This window comes from Trifolium pratense, linkage group LG2, assembly GCF_020283565.1.
Source record: "Trifolium pratense cultivar HEN17-A07 linkage group LG2, ARS_RC_1.1, whole genome shotgun sequence".
Classification (NCBI taxonomy): Eukaryota; Viridiplantae; Streptophyta; class Magnoliopsida; order Fabales; family Fabaceae; genus Trifolium; species Trifolium pratense.
In genome coordinates this window covers 5786808-5809327 of record NC_060060.1, presented here as the reverse complement: position 1 = coordinate 5809327, position 22520 = coordinate 5786808, and the positions used below count along the sequence as shown (strand labels likewise).

Below are 22520 nucleotides of genomic sequence, written 5' to 3'. Positions count from 1 at the left end.
TGTGATTGTCGCTTCAATACAAATCAACAAATATAGTTTTAAATTTTTTTTGACTCAAGTGAACTCTGAAATTAACTAAGTGTTAATTTTACGTAAAATAAGTACAATTTTCACCTAAAAAATTCATAAAGTAAATTGAGTTGCCTTTTCATATCAAATAAATACAATAAAAGTACTCAAAATTTTCATCTCATATCATAATTTTAACAAAAGTAGTTACAAAATTTTGATTATTTGACAAATATGTAAATTTTTGTTAAAACAAAAAGTAAAAAACATATATTGTTCACTATTTTTTTTTTGTCTACGATGAATTTGAAGATCGAACTTAAAATCTAATGGATACTGCTCAAATCTATTACTACTAAATCAAATCTAGTGGTCTCATTCTTCACTGTTTTTGTTTAAAAGAGTTTAGCCGATTTCATAAAAAAAAAAGTTTAGTAATAAAATTTCACACACTAAGTTATGAAAAGTGTAAATCCAAATAAATTTCATGAACATTACTATGGAGTCATGTATGAATTAAAATATAATATAATATAATAATAATGAATAATGTTAGAAATTTAAACATATATATTTTTAAAATAATTTAGAGCAAAGTTTATAAAATAATAATAATAATAATAATAATAATAATAATAATAATAATAATAATAATAATAATAATAATAATAATAATAATAATAAGTAACTTGGAGGAAATTTAATCTCAAACTTTGCGGTTGAAACGTAAGAAACAGAAGGTGGCGGGATTAACGGCTTTTTGAAGCGAAAAGACTAGCCAGAATGTTAAAATAACCGTGCAGTGTCGTTGATGAAGGTGAAAGTTGAATTAAACACTTGCCACGTGGTAAACGGTGATAGCAATGATTGGTTAGAATTTATCCCCAGGAAAGTGGGCCTAATCCAGCTGGTAACTTGTTAGCAGACATGATGGACCCCTCATACCAACACATTTATGTGGGCCTACCTTGGGCCCACTTCTAAAATATACATATTCCCTATTATGTACCAATTTTATTCTATTTATATTATATGCTAATGAAAATAAGATGGGGAAAAAATATTAATATGGGAGAGTTTTAGAAATGATGAAGCAAGTCATGAGATTGGGTTTTATTTAGGTAGGTTGTTAAACTTGGTGTATATATATGCATGGTGTGGTGAAGTTTATCGTCTACAAGTGAGATAAATCTTTTATTAGGAATAAGTATGTTTTATCATTAAAGGTTTGTTTAAATTTGACTTATTTTTGAGGTTATAAAAATAGTCTATGCAAATAAATAAATTTTTATGTTAATTCATAAATTTTTACTAACAAAAATTGCATCTTTATAAGATTTTTTTTTTTTTTATAAATTACCTTGAAAAGATTATGATAATATATAAAAACTTATTTATTTGCATAAGCTATTTTGCATAAGCTCAAAATAAGCTAAGACCCTACATTAATAAGTTTCATCATTGAATCAAATGAGGTGTGATGTAATATATTGATTGATTCAATGAGGTAAAAAAATTGTGCATGGTAAAAGATTAATTGTTTCATCATTTGTACGTATTAGACAAAGTTTATATATAATACCTTAATTTTTTTTTTCTAGATTAACTTTCACGAATTGTGCGTAGTTCATAAACAATCAATAAAAATTAGTTACATAAGTAAATTAGTTACATGTGTCTAGAATTCCACTCTAAAATTCGCATATTATTCCCAGTCCAGGTGACAGAGAGGATTATTGTGACACCTCTCATTGGGTCGGTTTATGAGGATAAAATGGTTTGGGAGGAGGAACGAAATGGTTGTTACTCTGTCAAATCCGGGTACAAGCTTGCTATGAAGTGTATCTTCCGTAATGATAAATACCATGTGGAAGGTAATTGGAAAGAAATATGGAAAGTGCATGCTTCGCATAAAGCGCGTCATCTTCTTTGGCGACTATGTAGGGGATGTATCCCAACGAGGCGTCGGTTATTAGAACGTCATGTTGATTGTGATGTTCATTGTCCATTATGTGAAGATGAGGTAGAAGATGATGTACACACTTTTTTCACCTGCGTTTCTGCTCAATCCAGTTGGCAAACAGCTGGACTGTCATCTGTCTTGGGCTCCGCAGCTTGTCAGCAAGGTAGTGCAGCAGATAGAGTGTTTGTCTTGTGTCAGAATGAGGATTACGCTACTATAGGTAGAGTGGCTACGCTGTTATGGAGTATATGGCATAACCGGAATGATAAAATTTGGAATGATAATTTTAGAAGCCCAAACCAAATTGGTCGGGCTGCGTTTGATCATTGGAACGAGTGGTTTGCAGTCCATAAGTTACGAAGTAACGATGATCATGATGTTCCGCTTGTCAGCACCAATCGGTGGGAAAAACCTCGTACAGGATGGTTAAAGTGCAATGTAGATGCAGCATTTTTTGTCGGTGCAGGTAGGACTGAGATGGGTGCCTGTTTTCGTAATAATTCTGGTGAGTTTATGGCTGGAATTACGCAGTGACAGCAACTAACTTTATCAACAAAGGAGGGTGAAGCATGGACATTATTGCAAGCTATGAATGAAGCTAGGAGTAGATGTTTTGAAAACGTCCAATTTGAAAGTGACTCTCAAGTGTTGGTTGATGCTATTCGTACCAAACGGCGCGGGAACTCAGAGTTTCTTTCAATCGTTAATGATATTATTCTTGTTATGTTATCATGTGTGAACTTTGAAGTTAAGTTTATTAGGAGACAAGTGAATTCGGTTGCTCACACTTTAGCTAGGGCGGCCAATTCTTGGACTAGTTTCCATAGATTTGAGATTATTCCTTCATGTATTGAACTTTTGATAATTAATGAAATGCAGTAAGTTTATTTGGTTCAAAAAAAGTAGGGTGTGCAGATTTTGAACTCAGTTCATGTATATATAATGTGATGTCTCTTATCTACTGAGTTAAGTTCACAAGACACATGAATAAATTTATAAATGGAGTAAAAATTTAGTATGAGTACTACTTGCAAATTTACTTGTGTCGTAAAATAAGTTTTTTTTGTACATAAAATAAGTATTTTTCTATTAAAGTCGGATAGGACCATAATGAATGTTCTATCTCTCACAAGAATTAGGGTCCTTTTGACCCAGCTTTTTTTAGTGTTTATACAAACAGTTTATGCAATATAAATTAAGTTTTATACAATTTTATAAGTTCACACTAGTGAAAATTGTAATTTTATAAGCTATTTTTATTAAAAACTATCTTGACAAACTTATAATAATATATAAAAATTGTATAAATTGTTTGCATAAACTCTAAAAAAAGCTGGGTCAAACGAGCCCTTAAAACATTAAAAATTTTATAGTTAAATTCGAACTTTTAGTTAAAGCTTAAATCCCCGATCTTCTTTGGTAAAAAAAAAACCAAATCCCAGATCTTCTCATTCAAGTAATATTGTTTTTTATATAATTTGTTGGTTCAACCAAAAGATATTGAAGGTTACAATTATAAAGAACAAAATTCAGGTGCAGTTTCTTTCTTTTTTTTAACGTCATTTTTCTTCTAATCTACTGTATTTTTTTTTTTTGTAGAAAAAAGAGGGCTAGCGTCCAACAAAAGAAAAAGAAACTATAAAGTTACGTGAATATTTCTAGTCATGCAAACCCCAGAAATGTCATCCGAGAGGGGACTTAAGGCCTCCGTAGGAAGAGTCTCCATAACATAAATGTTAAAAGAATTCATAGAGAATCTATAATTAGCCAGCCGGTCAGCACTTCTATTTCCCTCCTGCCAGGTATGGTTGAAATGCACCTACCAGTTTAACTTTAGAAGCTCTTGTATACGACGCACCAATGTAAGGATCTAATCACCAATGTAAGGATCTAATCTACCGCATTCTACAACTTAGGTCTAAATTTACTATGATACAAATCTAGGATTATAAATTATCTCACAAATAAACGACTTAAATCGAATTCTCTTTTCCAAAAAGAATCACGTTGTCAACTTCCAACGCATGTTACTATTGTTAATGTTATTGTTTAACATATGAAAATATAGAATACTTTTTGAATTGATAATTCTAACCAATATGGTAAATTTTGAATGATCAACAATGAAGTTGTAAGTATTGTATTGTGCAAACCTCCTCTGGTGACTTGTGACAAACACAATGATTAATAAATTAGAGTTGTACGTGGATCTCTAGTGCAGAATATTAGTAGAAAATTATTTACTTTGGATTGACAGGTTATTATAAGTCATTTGCATTATGAATTTATGATGCTAATACAGTTGCAGATACATTGGCGAATTTGGCGTGTGATAATAATAATGTAATTTTCTTGAAGTTTCTACTCTTTGGCAAATCGTGATGTAATTTTCTCTTCTTTGTGCTTAGGTACACTCTTATTATAAAAAAAATGACATGTTTAAAATTAAAGTATGCACATAAAATTAAAATTAATACAGGGTAATAAGGTAAGTATTTTAAAAAATATATATATGTTAGGAAGAATTAAAATAAACAAAAGGAAAGGGACAAATCTAGAAATGTGTTAGACAGGGGACCAAAATCATTTAATTCTAAATAATAAATATTTAAATATTATTCTTAATTTAAATATTTAAATATTAACTCAAAAGTTTGGGCAAGTGGTAAAATAACAATTTTTTTGAGTATGGGAAGTCTTGAGTTCAAGTCTTATCGGTGTCTTTTGAGAAAAGTAAATGTAATTATATTTGTAAGTGCTCTTTGAGCCATAAAATTTTCATTTTAGACTATGACATCATCCTTCCACCCTAAATTTGAGTGTAAATTAGACATTTTCTGCATGCAACAACGGTGGCTAATCCATTGCTTATAAAAAAAAATAGTGACTAATCCATCGAGGTTTGTGAGATCCAAATTGATGATAAATTTTTTCTAAAAATTTAATACTGCTAAATACCCAAACTCAATATCAACCTCAAAATCTTGACTAAATTAGAAAAATTTGTGTCATATTATCTAAAAGCTCGAGTAATTTCCTTCAACTTCAAATATAAGAAGAAAAAAAATCTATGAATTTGGAGCAATTACGTGTAACTTTTACCCAAATGACATGTCCCTCTCCAAAATCTAAGAATGGGTATATCCTAAATTCTCATGCTTCCTCTTATCCCTTCTCAAAGCCAAAGCTTCTTGTGTCAATTATAGAAAACCAATAACCATTATTTAATTAGTTATTTTTTGAGGTAATATATAATTTTTTTTATAAATTAATATATAATTATTTATATAGCCTTATAGGGGAGGAAAAATAATTCCACATAGTTTTTTTTTCTCCCAACAAATTCAATGAAATCAGTCAAAGGAACCAAATCAAGACAGATCAAATCATTAGTGCTGTTGAGGAAACAATAACTTTGTGACCTGGACTAAAAGACAAATTAACTTGACATATTTTTTGGCTTTTAAAAAAAGAAAACTATAGATTGTTTTATAAAAACTTGACATTATATTTTTTTCCTTATAGTATAATAATAAAAAATGTGTATGAGTGCGACGGTGCAAACCTCCTCCAATTGTTTTATTTTTTTGGACTCATCCTTCCTCTAGTTGTTAGAAATTAAAGGTAGGTAAGAATGTAATTAATGTATAAAATTTTTAATTAATTATTGATAATGATATTTGAAGTTTACTAAAGATAATGAAAGCACATACAAAACAAGACTTGATAGGAATCTATAGCTACTTTTTTTGTTTAATATTTTTTTTAATAAGTTGTGATCTTAAAGAAATAAACAAGGCCTATAAAGAAGAAGCAAACATTATCTTAGTATGGTGATGTATAGTTTTTCATATATGAAATAGATGATTCACCAATTCAATGATAGGGAATCTTAAAAATGATACACCAACGATCAATTTCATTGTTTTGTGTTATCTTGGATTTAATGGGATGTCTCATCCTAACCACTAGTATAACAACAATCTCTATACCTAATAGCTTTGTCTAAAGGGAGGAGTGCTAGCAACACACTCTTTAACAAACACACTCTAATACACTCTCTTCTATTAGTTAAAATTTATATGGGTCCCATAAAAATTATATGGGTCCATTTTTTTTATGGGACCCATGTGAATTTCAACCAATAAAAGAGAGTGTGTTGGAGTGTGTTTGTTAAAGAGTGTGTTGCTAGCATTATTCTTGTCTAAAGGAAATTGAAGTCGTAATTAATATAAAGATGTTGATTTTTTTTTTTTGTTGTTGCTAAGTATATATATCTCATGATGTTCTAGTTATTATATGTTTAATTGATGAAAATACATTCTATAGCTAATTTTGTAGATTTTTTTTGTTACTATGTTATTGGTATAAAGTTTCCATTGCTATTAGTGATGACTAATCTCTCTCTCAACCGAATTTTCTCCATATGTATAAATTAGAAATAGAACTGCTGACCACATGCTTAAAGAGACAAAAACTCTTACCAATTTGACCATTTTATTGTTGATACTTAGAACATTTACGATGGTACTTAAATAGACATTTCATTGTGGAGTGAAAATTTTGGATATTATTAAAGAAATGTGATTATGAAAGTACACTCTCATTTCATTTTTCATTGATTTATTTATGATATTGTATTAAAATAAATGAGATTTATTTCAAAAATAAAATAAAATAAATGAGATTTGTTAAAATGCAATGATATACAGTTGTTGACGAGACTTAGACTCTGTTTGGTAAAAAATAGCGGATAGCTGATAAGCTAATTTATAGCGAATGAACGTATAGCGGATAGCTTATAAACTAGCTTTTAGCTTATAGCGAATAAACTAGCTGATTGAATTTGTAGTGTTTGATAAAATTAGCGGTTGAACTAGCTTATAAATATGAAAGGTTAAAGAGATCAAGAATGGAAGGTTGGTCTTGGTCATGTTCTCCATGTTTTGGTTTCTTTGTCCAAGGCTCCAAGCCATATTGTCACTGTGGCTAACAATGCTTGCGTCTATGCCACCAAGTTTGTGTCTGGTTCTTAGAATTGATTTACCTGTGCGTCTTTTGTATGAATGTCATAACATGGAAATTTGATAATTGTTATCATAATGTGTCAAATTAGTTTTCATTCATAATTGTTATCATAATTTGATAATTGAGCAAAATTGTCTCGCGGATGTATGAATATTTTTCTATCATTTTTTTTTGTTTGTCTTCGTTGCAATGTGATGGCTTGTGTTATTCTCAAATGCTTCTTAGTTCCTTTATACACATGCTCTAAATTCTGTCATCATAAAATCCTAGCTTTTATGCAATATGTGTTTGTGCTTTTTTGTTGTGTTGTGCATTTTCAGTTTTGTTTGTTTTTACAATTTTTAGGGCCTTTCACCGAATTTTTGTGACGATGGTTGATTGTCATTCCTTGACATATGAAGTGACAACATCATCAGATATGCATATAAATAATATCACCGGGTTGACACTAAATGATAGTGTCAGACGAAAAGTTGAAGAAACGGGTTTTGGGTTCTTGGTCAAGCTCCACGAGATGTTGCCGAAGAAAAAAGGGTTGTTGTTACCCTTGAATTTTGTAAATTCTCTTGTGAGCAACTATAATGCTGAAGCTGACTGTTTTAAAATTAGAAACGGTGCGAATGAGTTTGATTTAGATTTTGGGCTAGAAGATATCCTCTACATTATTGGACTTCCCAATCAATGGGATGCCGGTGATGGGAATAATACCTCAAGATGTTGTCCAAATCTTGTTAACACATTTAGCTATGGAAAAAAACTGATGCATGAAATTTGCTTGAAGTTGAATCAAAACCAAATTTAAAAGTTGGAGTTGATCTACAGAAACTGTTAAAACCTTTTGAGAGGCCTGGTGTTAGATCTACGGTGGATGTTGGGATCCTTGCAAAGGCTTTCATATGTTAGAATTTAGTAATTATTTTGTTTCCTACTCGGTCAAGGACCGGTCAACCACATTATCTGCCTCTTTTGGATGAGGCAATCAAGAATTATGCTCGGGGATCAACAGTGTTGGCCCACATCAAGAGTGATATGGCTGAAATAGTTAAAAAGAGGAAAATCATCAAATCTTTGTTGTTTTAGTTTAGCTTTGACGATATTTGCATTGGAGTGTTTCCCTTCTGTAACGCAGGGAATAGTGACAGCATCCAACTTTCCTCAGATTCTATTTCAGCAAGAAGATCTATAACTAAGTAGTATAATCTGTTGGCCCACATTTCATTCAACTTCACATAGTTATACTCCATCTTCTTTTTCTTCTTGTTAATACCACGAACATAAGATCTAAGATCCATACCTTTATTTACAGATGGTTTGAGAAGACCTCTTTGAAACATCAATATGTCTCACACCATCTTGTGCTAGCCCAAATGTCTATAGCATAAGTCGGGGCAAAACTTATGTATGCTATAAAAGTCAATGCATGGTATGGATCTCAGATCTTATGTTGGTGGTATTAACAGGAAGGTAAAAAAAAAAAAAGAATATAACTATGCGGAGTTGAATGAAATGTGGGCCAACAGATTATCCTACGATGTTATAGATCTTCTTGCTGAAACAGAATTTTAGTTAAGTTGGGCACGTTTCCCTTTCCTAACGTGGGGAATAGTATCTGCGCCCAACTTATAATATCATACACATAGGATTCCTATGTTAACTGATAATCCTTTTTTTTTTTTTTCAGCTACTATTTTTTTCTATTATGTAGCATTCACCATTACTATAGTAACCACCAAATTGCAAACGTTCACATTGACCAAGTATCAAAACGTGCAACAATTCATTAATAGTAATTTATATGAGATTAATGCATTAAGAGATAAGAATAAATAAAAATAAATCAATTTGAGAGTAAAAGAAAAGCATAACTCTTTTCAAATATATTTAATAATAAATTATAAAATGAGCAACTTTTGAAATATACAAAATATCCAACATCTCACCAAAAATGAGGAATTTCGGGAGAATCCAAGTTTGATTCCTGGGTAGAACAATTTCTTGGCCGGACTTTACTTACCTCGCAGCCGAACTTTGAATTAATAGGGCATCATTCCCCTATGAACCAGAGGGTTATAAACAAAAAAAAAAAATCCAACATCTTTCTCTCTAAAAATACAACACGAAATTCATGGATTTGGATCCTCTCCAATTTTTCTCTCATGTTTTCTCTTCTTTTCTTAATTCAATGGTTGATTCTCTCTCTTCTTAAGTGTATTTATTCTTTGTAATTTATTAAGCAAAGGAGAGAATACATAAGGAAAAATTGGTGAGGATTCAAATCCGAAATTCATGCACTCATATTAATGTCAAACTCACCAAAATATGAATCACAATATCACAACACCTAGTATCCAATAAAAAAGAAAATATCACAACACCTACCTAGGTGAATTTATAAGGCATTGTACATTTTATAATTTGAGCTTCTTGAAATGAGTTCTCTTTTCACCGTGTCTTTGTATTCGTAAGCTCGTTCTCTCACTTGGCAACGTTCCTGCAGTAAAGCACTACATAGAAAATGTGAGTATATTGTGGGGTTCAATGGGGCCATTTTAAAAAAATTTATGAGTTGTATTTGTATGAATATTTAAAAAATATAATTAAGTTGTTTAAATAATTGAAAAGTATAAAATAATATAAAAAATATAGTGGAACTCATTTAAAGAACTCAAGTAAGTATAATAGATGTTTATGCTCTTAGACACCGAAAAAATAATTAGGTTAGGAACACTTTAGAAATTATTGTGTCAAAGGAGTGTAACCAGAATGTAAGGGGTGTAACTAGCAAAAATTTAGTGTTTTTTTTCCCTACATTTAGGGGAGAAATGTTTTCAACATTATTGTGTATAGTGTGATTTTCCCCAACAATTTGTCATAGAAAAAATTCACAAACTACTTGAACTAAACATCTTAGTTGACAATTTATGTTGTAAAAATTGACCTAAAATCACATCAATACAAAAACAACGTATAAGTAATCAAACAAATATGAATCAGAATAAAATAAGATAGAGATCATATAGAACTTATCTTATGATTACTGTAATTGTAATCCGCCTCATCCCCCGAATTCAACCGGTATTCTTAATGAGGTAAAGAATTAATTTAGAACAGATTGATGTTAAACTCGGAGACTCAATGTGTGAGAGGAGAAAATAAGCTCCGAGACTCGGTATAGGACAATTTGAGGAATTTAGTTGGCATCGTATTTTTCAGTCTTTCGCCATGCTCTACTGGTCTTTCAATATATATGGTCATTTTAATTATTAAGAAAGTGAATGTTTAGGGTTCCTAGAATTTTGGCATCCAAACCGTAAAACTCAAGAGTGGTTCCTATTCATAAGGAAGCAAAATACATGTGCTTGGAATCAAAAGAAAAAGACACGCGCAATTTTACTAACACATACTGTAATTACTTTTGAAATATATAATTATTATTATAATGAAAATAATAATAATAATAATAATAATAATAATAATAATAACACAACAATTTAATCTTTTGAATTGAAGAAAGTCAATTAATTTATTCATATTCATTCACAACGCAGCGCTGGTCCTGACTATTTGGAGGTCCGGTTTGAATATTAAAAATGAGCATTTAATTAAAAATTATCAAAAAATTAAAAAAGAATTATCATCTATTCAAATTATAAGTAACATAAGAAACATAAAATATAATAAATTGGTTCAAGTGGTAAATGTATGGAGAAAATTCGATTGGAAGGGAAACAATTCATAATCAAGAAACATGTAAGTTTTTCCTAATTAGGATATTATTTTAATAAACGTAAAATATTTTAGGAACATGATCGAGTAATATATAACTATTATTATAGGTCTCAATTAATTTATCGAATACATCTGATATTTTATAATCACTGACAATATATAACTATTATTATAAGACTTCAAAATTTTGAATTGAGACCCCACAATTTTGAGATCTGATGCCGTCGCTCACCTCGAGGCCGGTTCATTATGCCATAATTTTAAAAATCTATGTGTTTTTCAATATTTATTTTTATCATACTTGATAGATCTATTTTAAAAAAATGTTTTGTTTGAAAAGAACTAAAATTTGAATGGTGCTCTATAATTTAAAAGACAAAATTGTAATTTTACAAATTTGAAAGTTTTTTTTTTATAAGCAAAATATGAATTATAAGGAGTACATGAGGTACTCAACCCTTACAATCCAGAAAAAATCACTTTAGATACGTTTCTCTACAATTATCGTATCTTTACAATTTTAAGAACTAAAATGATAATTTGCTTGTTTCTGTCAAATAACCGATTATCCCAAAACCTTAAGGTGTTAGGATAGAGTCATATCAATGGTTTTATATTATTTCTAACACGCCCCCTCACGCAAGAGCCCACTTGGGCTTGAAGCGTGGATAATGCATAGGCCCACCTACCATATGCTTAAATTCCACCTTTTAATTAGAAAGTGAGGGGAGCGGGGATCGAACTCTAGACCACTTAGTCATAGAGGCTCTGATACCATGTCAAATAACCGATTATCCCAAAACCTTAAGGTGTTAGGATAGAGCCATATCAATGGTTTTATATTATTTCTAACAGTTTCTTTCCTTTCTTCATTTGTGAGGTTTCCTTGTATATATGCTTTGTATTGAAAACATGATTGTACGCAACATACATATGCTTGAACGAAATTGCTTAATACTAATTCATTAAACACACACACTACATGCTACAAATTAATTATTTTTACAAAGTGATAGAAAACAAATAAGATTTTGTACCAAAAAAAAAAGAAAACAAATAAGATTGGTACATACATGCATGCTACGGCTACAATTTGGTGTAACAATGTACTAAAAGGAAACTTCTACAAAATAAAAACAGCCACTATGACTTGGATTTAACAATATAATGATGAAATAAAAAATATTTAACCTATATAATAGAATTAATATTTCATATCCAAAGTGTGTATTATAATAAAGACGTGTCATATGATTTTGTAGCACCTCAACCCTCAAGAAAATATATATTTTCTAAGTAAAACAAGTTAAACACTATGGGTGTGTTTGGTAAGTCCAATAAGCTAGCTTATAGCTTATTAGATTAGCTTATAAGCTTGTTTGAAAAAAAAATAAAAGTGTTTAGTAAAAAGTTTTTCTCACGAGTTTATAGCTTTTTTTGAGATGCTATTTCAAGTAGCGTTTGAACTTATAGCTTATAGCTTTTTACAATTTTTTCCATTTTTAACCTTTAATTTAATTTTATTATTTTTTATAAAATAAAAAACTACCCACTAAAAAAAACTACCCCTACATATAAATGTCCTTTTATGTCTTTTTATATTTATCAATCATAAAAAGCTAATTTTACCAAACACTTTAATTTCAACTAGCTAGTTTTTCAGCTATCAGCTATAAGCTAGCTTATAGCTTAATTTTACCAAACAGAACATAAATCGTGGATTTCTTAAATTTATCACAAATGTTCTTGCCATTTGTTGTGAAAACCAAATTGCCGACATAAAAATCGATTTTGTGAACAAGTCGTGTGTTCACTACAACTTCACTATTTCATCCAAAATGGAACTAGCTTTACCCAACCGTACTTCCAATAAGAAACTAATTACGGCTAACAAAATTATTTACTCTTACCGTAAAAAAAAAAATTATTTACTCTTAACAACAAAATGATTTGGTGGGTTAGTTTCAAATATTCTCATAAGTTGTTTTTGGTGGCTTTTTTTTTTGGTACATTTTTTTGGTGGCTTTTATTTATACTTGATATTAGAACGTTAGCAACATATGGGTTCAATAGATACCATCAATTTCACATGGCTTTATATTTGTTATGGTACTATAGTACACTGTTATTTAACCATTATTGACTTTTTGCATTAAAAAAAAACCATTATTGATTTTTTTTTATAAGGTTGAAAGGATATACATGTACATGAAACAACTAAGACATTTCAACTATATATTGGTGTTAGACTTCCACAATTCGATTCGGCATTGCACCTTAAATGTATGATCCGTAATAATAGGCTTCCAAACGCACTTTTTTTTTTGTTGTAATTTCGGAACTGTACTTTCATTACTACACACACTCAACTTGTGTTGTTACGAAAATGGAGTTTTATTTATTTATTTATTATGTTTTTGAGGCATGAAAGCAACATTTGGTCACTTGTAGAGTTTTACGTTCATTTGGCATCAAAGAACAAGTAATGTGTGTGTTTTAAACCATTTATTTTTTGAAATTTTTAAGCATGTCTGTTTACTTGTATTTTGAAATTTACATTTTGAATTGAACTGATATATGTAAATATGCAGTTTTCTTATGAGAAAATCGAGCCAAAACATAACAGATGCCAATTTTCTGTGTTTTGGTCATATAAGACCATTTCGAAACGTATGTTCCAAAGTCGCCTATTTTCGGATTGTAGGTTTCAAAATAAAAGGACATTTTGGATCGTAAGATAAAAAAACTGAGTCCAAATTAAAAATATTTTTAAATTTTTGAGGGCCTGAAAGTATTTAACGGGGTCCAAAGAACAATTTTTATTAGTTAAATTAAACAATTGGGCCATGGGATGGGATGATTTTGAATATTACTTTTGATGTTTTCTCTTCCCCCTCCCATGAATCTTTTATACCCCCAATATTCCAATTTTGTCCTTGTAGAAAAATTCGGTTCGCAGAAACCGAATTTTTTCTAGTGCATATTAAGAGTAAATTTCGGTTTTTAGAAACCGAAATTTGTTTTCAAGGCAAAAAAAAACTTCGGTTTCTACGAACCGAAGTTTTTTCAAGGGCAAAATTGGAAATTCAGGGGATAAAAGATTCATGGGGGTGGGGAGAGAAAATATCATTACTTTTTTCTCGTGGAGATAAGCTTGAGAAGAGGGAAGGTTTTTGTTTTGATGTTCAAACTTCAAAGGGATTCAAAAGTAGATTGAAACCACAATCTTTGTGTATTTTTCTTGTTTAGCCGATTTAATTACGTCTTGAATTTTAATTTGTTTCGTTTTTGTAATTTTTAATTATTCAAAAGTAGAAAATATGAAAGTGAACATTCCGATCAGGGTTTACATAGGTTGGACAAATCCAATCGATCCGGTCAAACTCACCCAATCCAACTTAAAAAAACTGAGTTGAGCAGGGTTGTTGGGTGGGTATGAATGTAAAAATGAAAAATCCGTAAAAAAAAATTGGGTTCCGAACAAAATTGAACTCAAACCCAAAAATTTCACTGAATCAGTTGTGCTATGATTTTTTAATATAATTTTTCATATAAATATCAAAGATTTTCCTCATTAAAAGAGGAAAGCCACAAGTTCAATACCCCAATTTCTAAAACAAGCTGTATATATGTGTGTTTATTTCAAATGGTAAACGCATTATCATTTTTGTGAGAAAAAAAAATGGTGATGATATTATCATTTATGATACTAAAAATGTAGTGAAATCATTAACACTATTTAAAAAAAAAATGTTGAGTTATTTTTATAAAACAATATGATGGGTCGTCATTTAATATTAAAAAAATAATTTAAGTAATCCACAAAAATTTAAGTAATCCACAATATGATGGGTCCAACCCCAAAAATGAGTGGATTTATCCAACCCGGCTCAATGCTAAAGTTGAACGTTATTTTACTCAATCCAATCCAAAGTACCTTATATGGTTCGAATTTTAGTTTTAACTAAACTCAATCCATTCCGACCCACCGTAATTCCGGTACTTCATAATTTAGTTAGGTACCAATACTATATTGGTCCAATTTAGTTAGGTACTTCATAATTCCGTTTTTATTGTTTAATAAGCAACGTTAGTGATTACTACCTCATTCTTAATTATAAGACTCTGTTTGATAAAAATGTACTATTTATTTATCTTGTTTTGATTGTATTTTTTTAATAATATATAAATGTAAATATTAGCATATAAGATCTTGTTTAATTTGTTTTGACAAGTATTTTCAAAATATTAAATTTTTATAATTTTTACTAATAGACAATTAAAAGATATCAATCATCAAAATTGTGCATTGACGTACGTGCAGTAGTCAAACAAGGTCTTATAATTAGGGGCATAACTAGTACTATTTGTTAGGTTATTATTATTTCTATTTGCTCGAGGTTGAATTTTGCTATATAGAAAGGTTTAATGACACAATTTATTGTACGTTTATCTTTCATTTATATGTAATGAAATCTTTAAATAAAAGAAATAATTTTTTTTAACTCAAATTAGGTTTTTGTGTGACTAAAATAATTTATTAATTCAAATCGGTAGAGTACATCAGATAATTCAAGTACAATTCAATACTTCTAAAAAATGAAAAGGATGAATATGCAAACAATCTCACAACATCCAAGTGAATAACATAAAACGGCATACATGCCTACAAATAATGTGATAAAATCAAAGTAAATGTGATAAAATCAAAGTAACCAGAATATCTATGCCTCCAGATCTGTATCTTTGACGAAGTTAATCACTGCGTAAATCAGTAGTTTACCGAAGTTGATCTACCGATTTAATCAAACGAACATCGCAACAAGACAGGAAAACAAACAAACAAACATCGCACCAAGACGGGATATCAAACAATGTCACACCAAGACGACGAAATCACACAAAAAAAACACACAAAAGAAATATGTAATCTATGTGAAAATCACTTATTTAATTTAGATTAAAACAAATGAAAAGAGATGCACGATGGTGATTTCGGGTAAAAAAAAAGACCTAAAATCATCTCGTTTTTAATGAAAGAAGATGAAAAACCTTGAGAAAAAAGATTTATCTCTCTAAGAAAAATTAGGGCATGCTTTCTTGTTTTAGCTACTAGTACTTAACTCAAATTAGTTAAACCGTCTGTCTCACTCACTCAAAACATACATGTAAGTCATGAAGTCACAAATGCTAGTACAAAATTTTGGTTTTATTTTTGTGTGTGATGTCAGTCATGAAGTCACCCAAGGAAACAAAATAGAGCCCTCAAAAAAGAACATTACTCAAAGGAGACATCATCATTTAATGAACTTAGTCGAAAAATCATCTTATCGTACATGCTTCAATGAATTTGGCCTAAATATCAAAAGGGAATCAATATTACTCTCTCTCCGTCACTTAATATAAGAAAAAATTCAATTTTTAGATACATTGATAAATTGATGTATCTAGACTATATTTTAGACTAGATACATTAATTTTTTAGTGTATTTAAAAAGTGAATTTTTTCTTATATTAAGAACCGGAAGGAGTATTAATTATTATTATTATTCCGAAATGTAATGTACAACTCCTATCTATAAAAATAGTAGCCAATTTATGCATCATCACATAAACACAAAGTTCAACTTTCAAAGTCTCATATCATAGTGAAGTGATCATGGCAAACACACCTAGTATTCCATCTCATACGAAAGCTTGGGTTTATTCTCAATATGGTAACATTGAAGAAAATCTAAAGTTTGATACTAATGTACCTACACCACACCCTAAGGAAGATCAAGTTCTCATCAAGGTTGTGGCTGCTGCTCTTAATCCTGTCGATATTAAGAGGGCTATCGGCTATTTCAAGGACATCGACTCTCCTTTGCCGGTAAGATTTTATTGACCATACTATTTTTTTTTTTGTTTACAATGAGCTGAGAATAAAACCAATGACCTATAACGTACATTGACCATACTATTGTTTCAACAAATGTTTTAAAAATTGGGTTGTCAAATCAACCAGTTGAATTGGAAACCGATTAAGTCGTCAAATGATTTGATTAGCATGATTTTATTTCTTGATTTTTAATTCAATATTTTGTGTGGTGGTGTAAAGACTGTACCAGGATATGATGTTGCTGGAGTGGTGGTTAGTGTGGGAAATCAAGTGAAGAAATTTAAGGTCGGAGATGAAGTTTATGGTGATATCAATGAGATCACTTTAGACCATCCAAAAACTGTTGGTTCTTTGGCTGAGTATACTGTTGCTGAAGAGAAAGTACTTGCTCACAAACCATCTAATTTGAGCTTTGTTGAAGCTGCTAGTCTCCCTTTAGCAATAATTACCGCTTATCAAGGACTTGAAAGAATTGAGTTTTCTTCTGGTAAATCTATACTTGTTCTTGGAGGTGCTGGCGGAGTTGGATCTCTTGTTATTCAGGTTTGAATTCTTCTTTCTAAATAAGAATTAATTGAATGTAGTCACATGTGTCAGTGTATTATCAAAGTCATACATCAACACATGTCAGACACTGAACACGAATTTTATCAAAAGTGTTGGTGCTACATATGATTTTTGTATTAATCACTAGTTGAATTCTCTATATATTTCTCATACCACACCTTTTTGGGCACATATAATGCAGTATTTTATCCTCTAATGAAATGAAATTATTTGTTGTGTGACTATAGCTAGCCAAGCATGTTTTTGAGGCATCAAGAATTGCAGCTACTGCCAGTACTACAAAACTTGAATTTTTGAAGAAGTTGGGAGCAGATTTGGCAATTGATTATACTAAGGAGAATTATGAACAACTTTCAGAAAAATTTGATGTAGTGTATGATGCAGTAGGTAAGACATTTGTACTTAATTTGAATCTATATGTTTTGTCTATATATACAGACTAAGTGATTAACACCAGATGAAAACTCACATATAATTGCGATATTCTGAATTTAAACTCGAGTGAAGGTGTTCAACCTGGTAATATCGACCTTACCAATTGAACTAGGGGGCCGTTTGGATTAGCTTATTTTTGAGCTTATGCAAACAACTTATGCAATATAAATTAGGTTTTATGCTATTTTAAAAGTTCACACTAGTGAAAATTGTATTTTTATAAGCTAATCATAAACCACCTTGACAAACTTATAATAAAACATAAAAATTGCATAAGCTCAAAAATAAACTAATCCAAACGGACCCTAGGTCTTACGGACAATATGAATCTATATTACTATGCTTTATTGTATGGTCAATTTTTGATGTATAAATGCAATATAGTTGAAAACTCTTTGAACATTTTTTTATTCCAAAAACAGGTGATAGTGAGAGGGCAGTGAAGGCTGTTAAAGAAGGGGGGAAAGTTGTGACAATACTGCCACCTGGAACACCGCCGGCTATCGCTTTCTTACTGACTTCAGATGGAGCTGTGTTAGAGAAATTGAAACCTTACTTGCAGAGTGGAAAAGTGAAGCCAATATTGGACCCTAAGAGTCCCTTTCCATTTTCTGAGACTGTGGAAGCATATTCATATCTTAATACTAATAGAGCTGTTGGGAAAATAGTTATACATCCTATTCCATGAGAGCTTGATTAATCAATTTCCATGACTTTGGTTTTATACTATTTTGGCTACTTGAATTGAAAGTTTGTTTGTGTGATTATGTAGTAATAAATCTTTTCAGAGATATGTTTGTTCCACAAGTTATAAATAAAACATTGTATTATTATATATTTTTATCTGCATCCAAACTAGTGTCAAAAGCGCTTAACTGGGTGATTTCTAATGCTCATAAAGAATTAAGCAATATGAATTCAAGATAGTACATAAATATTACATAGAACAATACAAATATATGATTAATGTATACCAGTGTATACAAATTCAAGATACTGAGTTTTCAAAAAAAAAAAAAAAAAAAAACTAGAGGCCATTCAATAAGAGAAAAATGTCAATCATTTCATTGATACAGAAAACAATTAATTACTTACTTCCTTCAATTGGAAGAATGCCATCCTTGTATATTATTACCCACAGCCTAGTATAAGGCTCTTGTTTGTAACCAAGCTCCCTAATCATTTGGGTATTTAAATCAAGCCAAACTAGTTCTTCATCTTTTCTGATGAAGACTATTTCTCCTTTTGTCCCAACTATGATAGGACTCTCAACGCAAGGCAATGGTCCAACAGTAAAGAGTTTAGTCCATGATTCCTTCATACCAAATTCACCCAAAATTGATATGTGCAAAGTAGTCGTTTTTGTATGATATGAGATCAATGCAATGGACTCATTTAACACCGCCAAGTTGAACCAATCATCTACATCTGAGGGTATCGGTGTTATGAAGAACTCCTCATTGCTAAAGTAAAATGATACCAAACATTGTTCATTTTCACACAACCAATGACACATTCCATCCATGTAGACTTGGGTGTCGCCATAACATTGCACTGTATATGGCATGTCATTGTCAACATGAAGTTTCCTCCACGAGTTACTTGTTAGGCTATATATCTCCCATAAGTGATCACAATAAAGGTCTTCCAACTGGTCTTGATCCTCAGGGTATGAATCTACAGAAATAGCCACATACCGAATGACCTTATAGTCATTTATAACACGGTCATAACCAAATCCTTGAACATGATATAAAAAAGAAACATCAGCCTCATCTGGGATAAAAAACGACTCGGCCACACTATGAGGAAGGAGCTTGCGTGTTTGGGTAGCTGGTGTCCACAATACAACGTGTGAATCATGCACAGATCCATGGAGACAAAATGTGCCATTAATACTACGAGATCCAAAAATATAGTTTTCACATGAATTTGACCAATCTAATTTAACCTTATTCTCAAACCTCGCACCAGAAAAAGAATAGAAAAGTTCATCACGGTTTTTAAAAACCCTTAGGATGAGAGATGATGGATCATTATAAGATAAGAAATTGTTACGGAACATGTTCATGAAGTGTTGATTTTCAAATAAGAGAGACCATGATTTTTGAACACATTCAAATCGCTTCAAAGATTTAAGAGGTAACTTTGATAGAATTGAGTAAGAAATTTCATCAGGTATGTAGCTGCTTATTACCTTTTCGTTTGTAGAAGCCATTGATTGCAAATTGCTAAGTCTTTCTTCTTTTCTCCGTTTTCCTGAATGCAAAAGTTTTATTTCGTTGACTCTTCTTGAGGGCAAACTCACAATTATTGATGTCTGTGTCTTATGGGCAAACTTTCAGAGCCTATATTTTCAAAATAAACTAATATCATGCCAACTCATACACGTGTGGACTATGAAAAGTCATACCTTAGTTAAGTAGTTCCCATTATTTAATTACTAATTTTGAGTTTTACCAAAATCTGAATGAATATTATCAAATATTGATTCATAGTCATGTGAATGTTGATTTAATTTCCAGAAGTTAAAACCTTCCACAACTCATCATAGAAATTTATTGACAAACAAATTTACAAAGTTCATTTTTCGACAAAGCAGAATCCATTCAAATAAAATTAACTTACAAGTATGTGAATTCTGCGTGTCTACCATAGGTATTTGATTGCTCATCTCAGTCTCAATACTGGTATACCAAATTTGTTCCATAAATTAAACAAAATAACACGTATCCACTGTATATTTCTGTTGAAGTAAAGCTAATAGAGAGAAAAATGATAGAGTGAATTCATTATTGTTCACTTAAAAATCAAAATCTGTTACATCGAGCTAATTATAGAGGAAGTAGTCTGCATCATAAATACAAGCACATACACTAGCTTTACCTAAGGCAGTTACAAACAGTTACAATGGCCAGAAATAACAGAAAATGAAAACTAACACTATAACTTGTTGAACAAGATACAAAATAAGCTTCTTCCATGCTTTCAGCTAAGTATCTTAACAATTTCCACAATGATTCAGCACCTTAACACAGCGAAAATGCACTCCTGCTTGTACTATCTTAACAATTCCTTCAATTGGAAGAATGCCATCCTTGTATATTATTATCCACAGCCAATAATTATTGAAATAGAGTACATCAAATAACATATTGCTGGCAGCATGAAAAAAGTTTCAAATATAGATTTATTGTTCATTAGATTATCAAGTTTTTCAAATAGAAGTTATTTCAACATAAAACTAGAGATCATTCAATAAGGATAAAATGTCAATCATTTCATTGATACATAAACCAAATTAGTTTGCAAATAGGAATAGAGTAAACAAGGTAATATCCCAATAATTACTGAAATAGAGTAAACTATAGATCAATTACTTATTCCTTCAATTGGAAGAATGCTTTCCTTGTATGTTATTATCCGACTAGAACTAGAATAAATCCGTGCTTCATTGTAACCTAGCTCTGCAATCATTTGGGTACTTAAATCAAGCCAGACTAGTTTTCTATCTTTTCTTGTGAAGACTATTTCTCCTTTCATCCCCACTCCGATAGGACGCTCCACACAAGACAATGGTCCAACAATTAAGAGTTTAGTCCACGATTCCTCCAAACCGAATTCACCCAAAATTGATATGTGAAAAGTAGTTGTCTTTTTATGATACGAGATCAATGTAATGGATCCATTTAACACCGCCAATTTTAACCATGTTAATTTATCAACAAAACAATCATCTAGGTCTGAGGGTATCGATGTTTCAAAGTACTCCTCATCGCTAAAGTAAAACGATACCAAACAGGGTACAACGTTAATATAATTTGCTTCACACAACCAATGACATACTCCATCCATGTAGACTTGGGTGTCGTTACTATAAAACAATGAAAACGGCATGTCAACATGAAGTTTCCTCCAGGAGTTACTTCTTAGACTATATATCTCCCAAAAGGGGAAACCAATGAAATTCAAGGGGTCAAAACCTGCGTAACTCAACCAGTCCAAAGTTATAATTTCTTCTTCGAAGTCGTCATCGGATTGGGCTATTGATTCTAAATAAACATTTACAAACCGAATGACCTTATAGTCATTTGTAACAGGGTCATAACCAAATCCGTGAGCATAAGTATCAACAGAACAATGAACAATACCCAAAGCCTCATCTGGGATAGACAAATCAATACCCAGCAGTGCCTCACTGTCAGGAAGGGGCTTTATTGTTTGGGTGACTGGGTTCCACAATACAATGTCGTCATTACCCCCATAGAGACAAAGTATGCCATTAACACTCCCAGAACCAAGAATACGAGTAGTATGAAAACGGTTTTGAGATGAACTTGACCAATCTAATTTAACCTTATTCTCAAACCTCTCACCAGAAAAAGAAATAAAAGCTTCTTCATTATAGTTTAAAAAATCACTAAAGATGAAAGATGATGGGTCATTATTATTAGATAAGAAATTGTTACGGAACATGTTCATGAAGAAATGATTTTCAAATAAGAGAGACCATGATTTTTGAACACATTCAAATCGTTTCAATGACTTAAGAGACAACTTTGATAGAATTGAGTAAGTTATTTCATCAGGTATGTAATTTCTCACCTTTTCGTTTAGATCAGCCATTGATTTCTTCTCCATCGCTTCCAAATTGCACTGCTAAACCCTAAGTAAACCCTAATTTTGAATGTGCTAAGGTATTGGTGGCAAGAGTAGTGAAACAAGAGCGAAGAGACTGAAAGTGAGCGAAAGGAGTGTTGGAGGAGTTCAGTGGGATCGGAGAGTTCCGATCGGAGACAGCAGAGGGAAGATTGGAGGGATGGGAGAGCACAGATTGGAGATTGAAGAAGGTTGTTGAAGATGAAGGGTAATTTTGTCCATATAGATTGGAGTAATATTTAATGAGTC

General features: G+C 31.1%; 3 protein-coding genes across 3 annotated transcripts; 1 reads left to right on the top strand and 2 right to left on the bottom strand.

Moving 5' to 3' along the window:
- The first annotated feature begins 16058 nt into the window (after positions 1 to 16058).
- Positions 16059 to 18455, top strand: LOC123906568 (2-methylene-furan-3-one reductase-like). The gene is made up of 4 exons (XM_045956503.1): positions 16059 to 16601; positions 16830 to 17153; positions 17405 to 17564; positions 18035 to 18455. Exons 1-4 carry the CDS (start codon positions 16389 to 16391, stop codon positions 18298 to 18300), a joined length of 963 nt encoding a protein of 320 aa, XP_045812459.1. The 5' UTR covers positions 16059 to 16388; the 3' UTR covers positions 18301 to 18455.
- Positions 18456 to 18475: 20 nt separating this feature from the next.
- On the bottom strand, positions 18476 to 19937 carry LOC123906567 (F-box protein At1g11270-like). Its single transcript, XM_045956502.1, has one exon. The coding sequence runs from the start codon at positions 19828 to 19830 to the stop codon at positions 18700 to 18702; it is 1131 nt and encodes a 376-aa protein (XP_045812458.1). The 5' UTR covers positions 19831 to 19937; the 3' UTR covers positions 18476 to 18699.
- Positions 19938 to 20776: 839 nt separating this feature from the next.
- LOC123906566 (F-box/kelch-repeat protein At3g06240-like) lies at positions 20777 to 22520 on the bottom strand. Its single transcript, XM_045956501.1, has one exon. The coding sequence runs from the start codon at positions 22251 to 22253 to the stop codon at positions 20985 to 20987; it is 1269 nt and encodes a 422-aa protein (XP_045812457.1). The 5' UTR covers positions 22254 to 22520; the 3' UTR covers positions 20777 to 20984.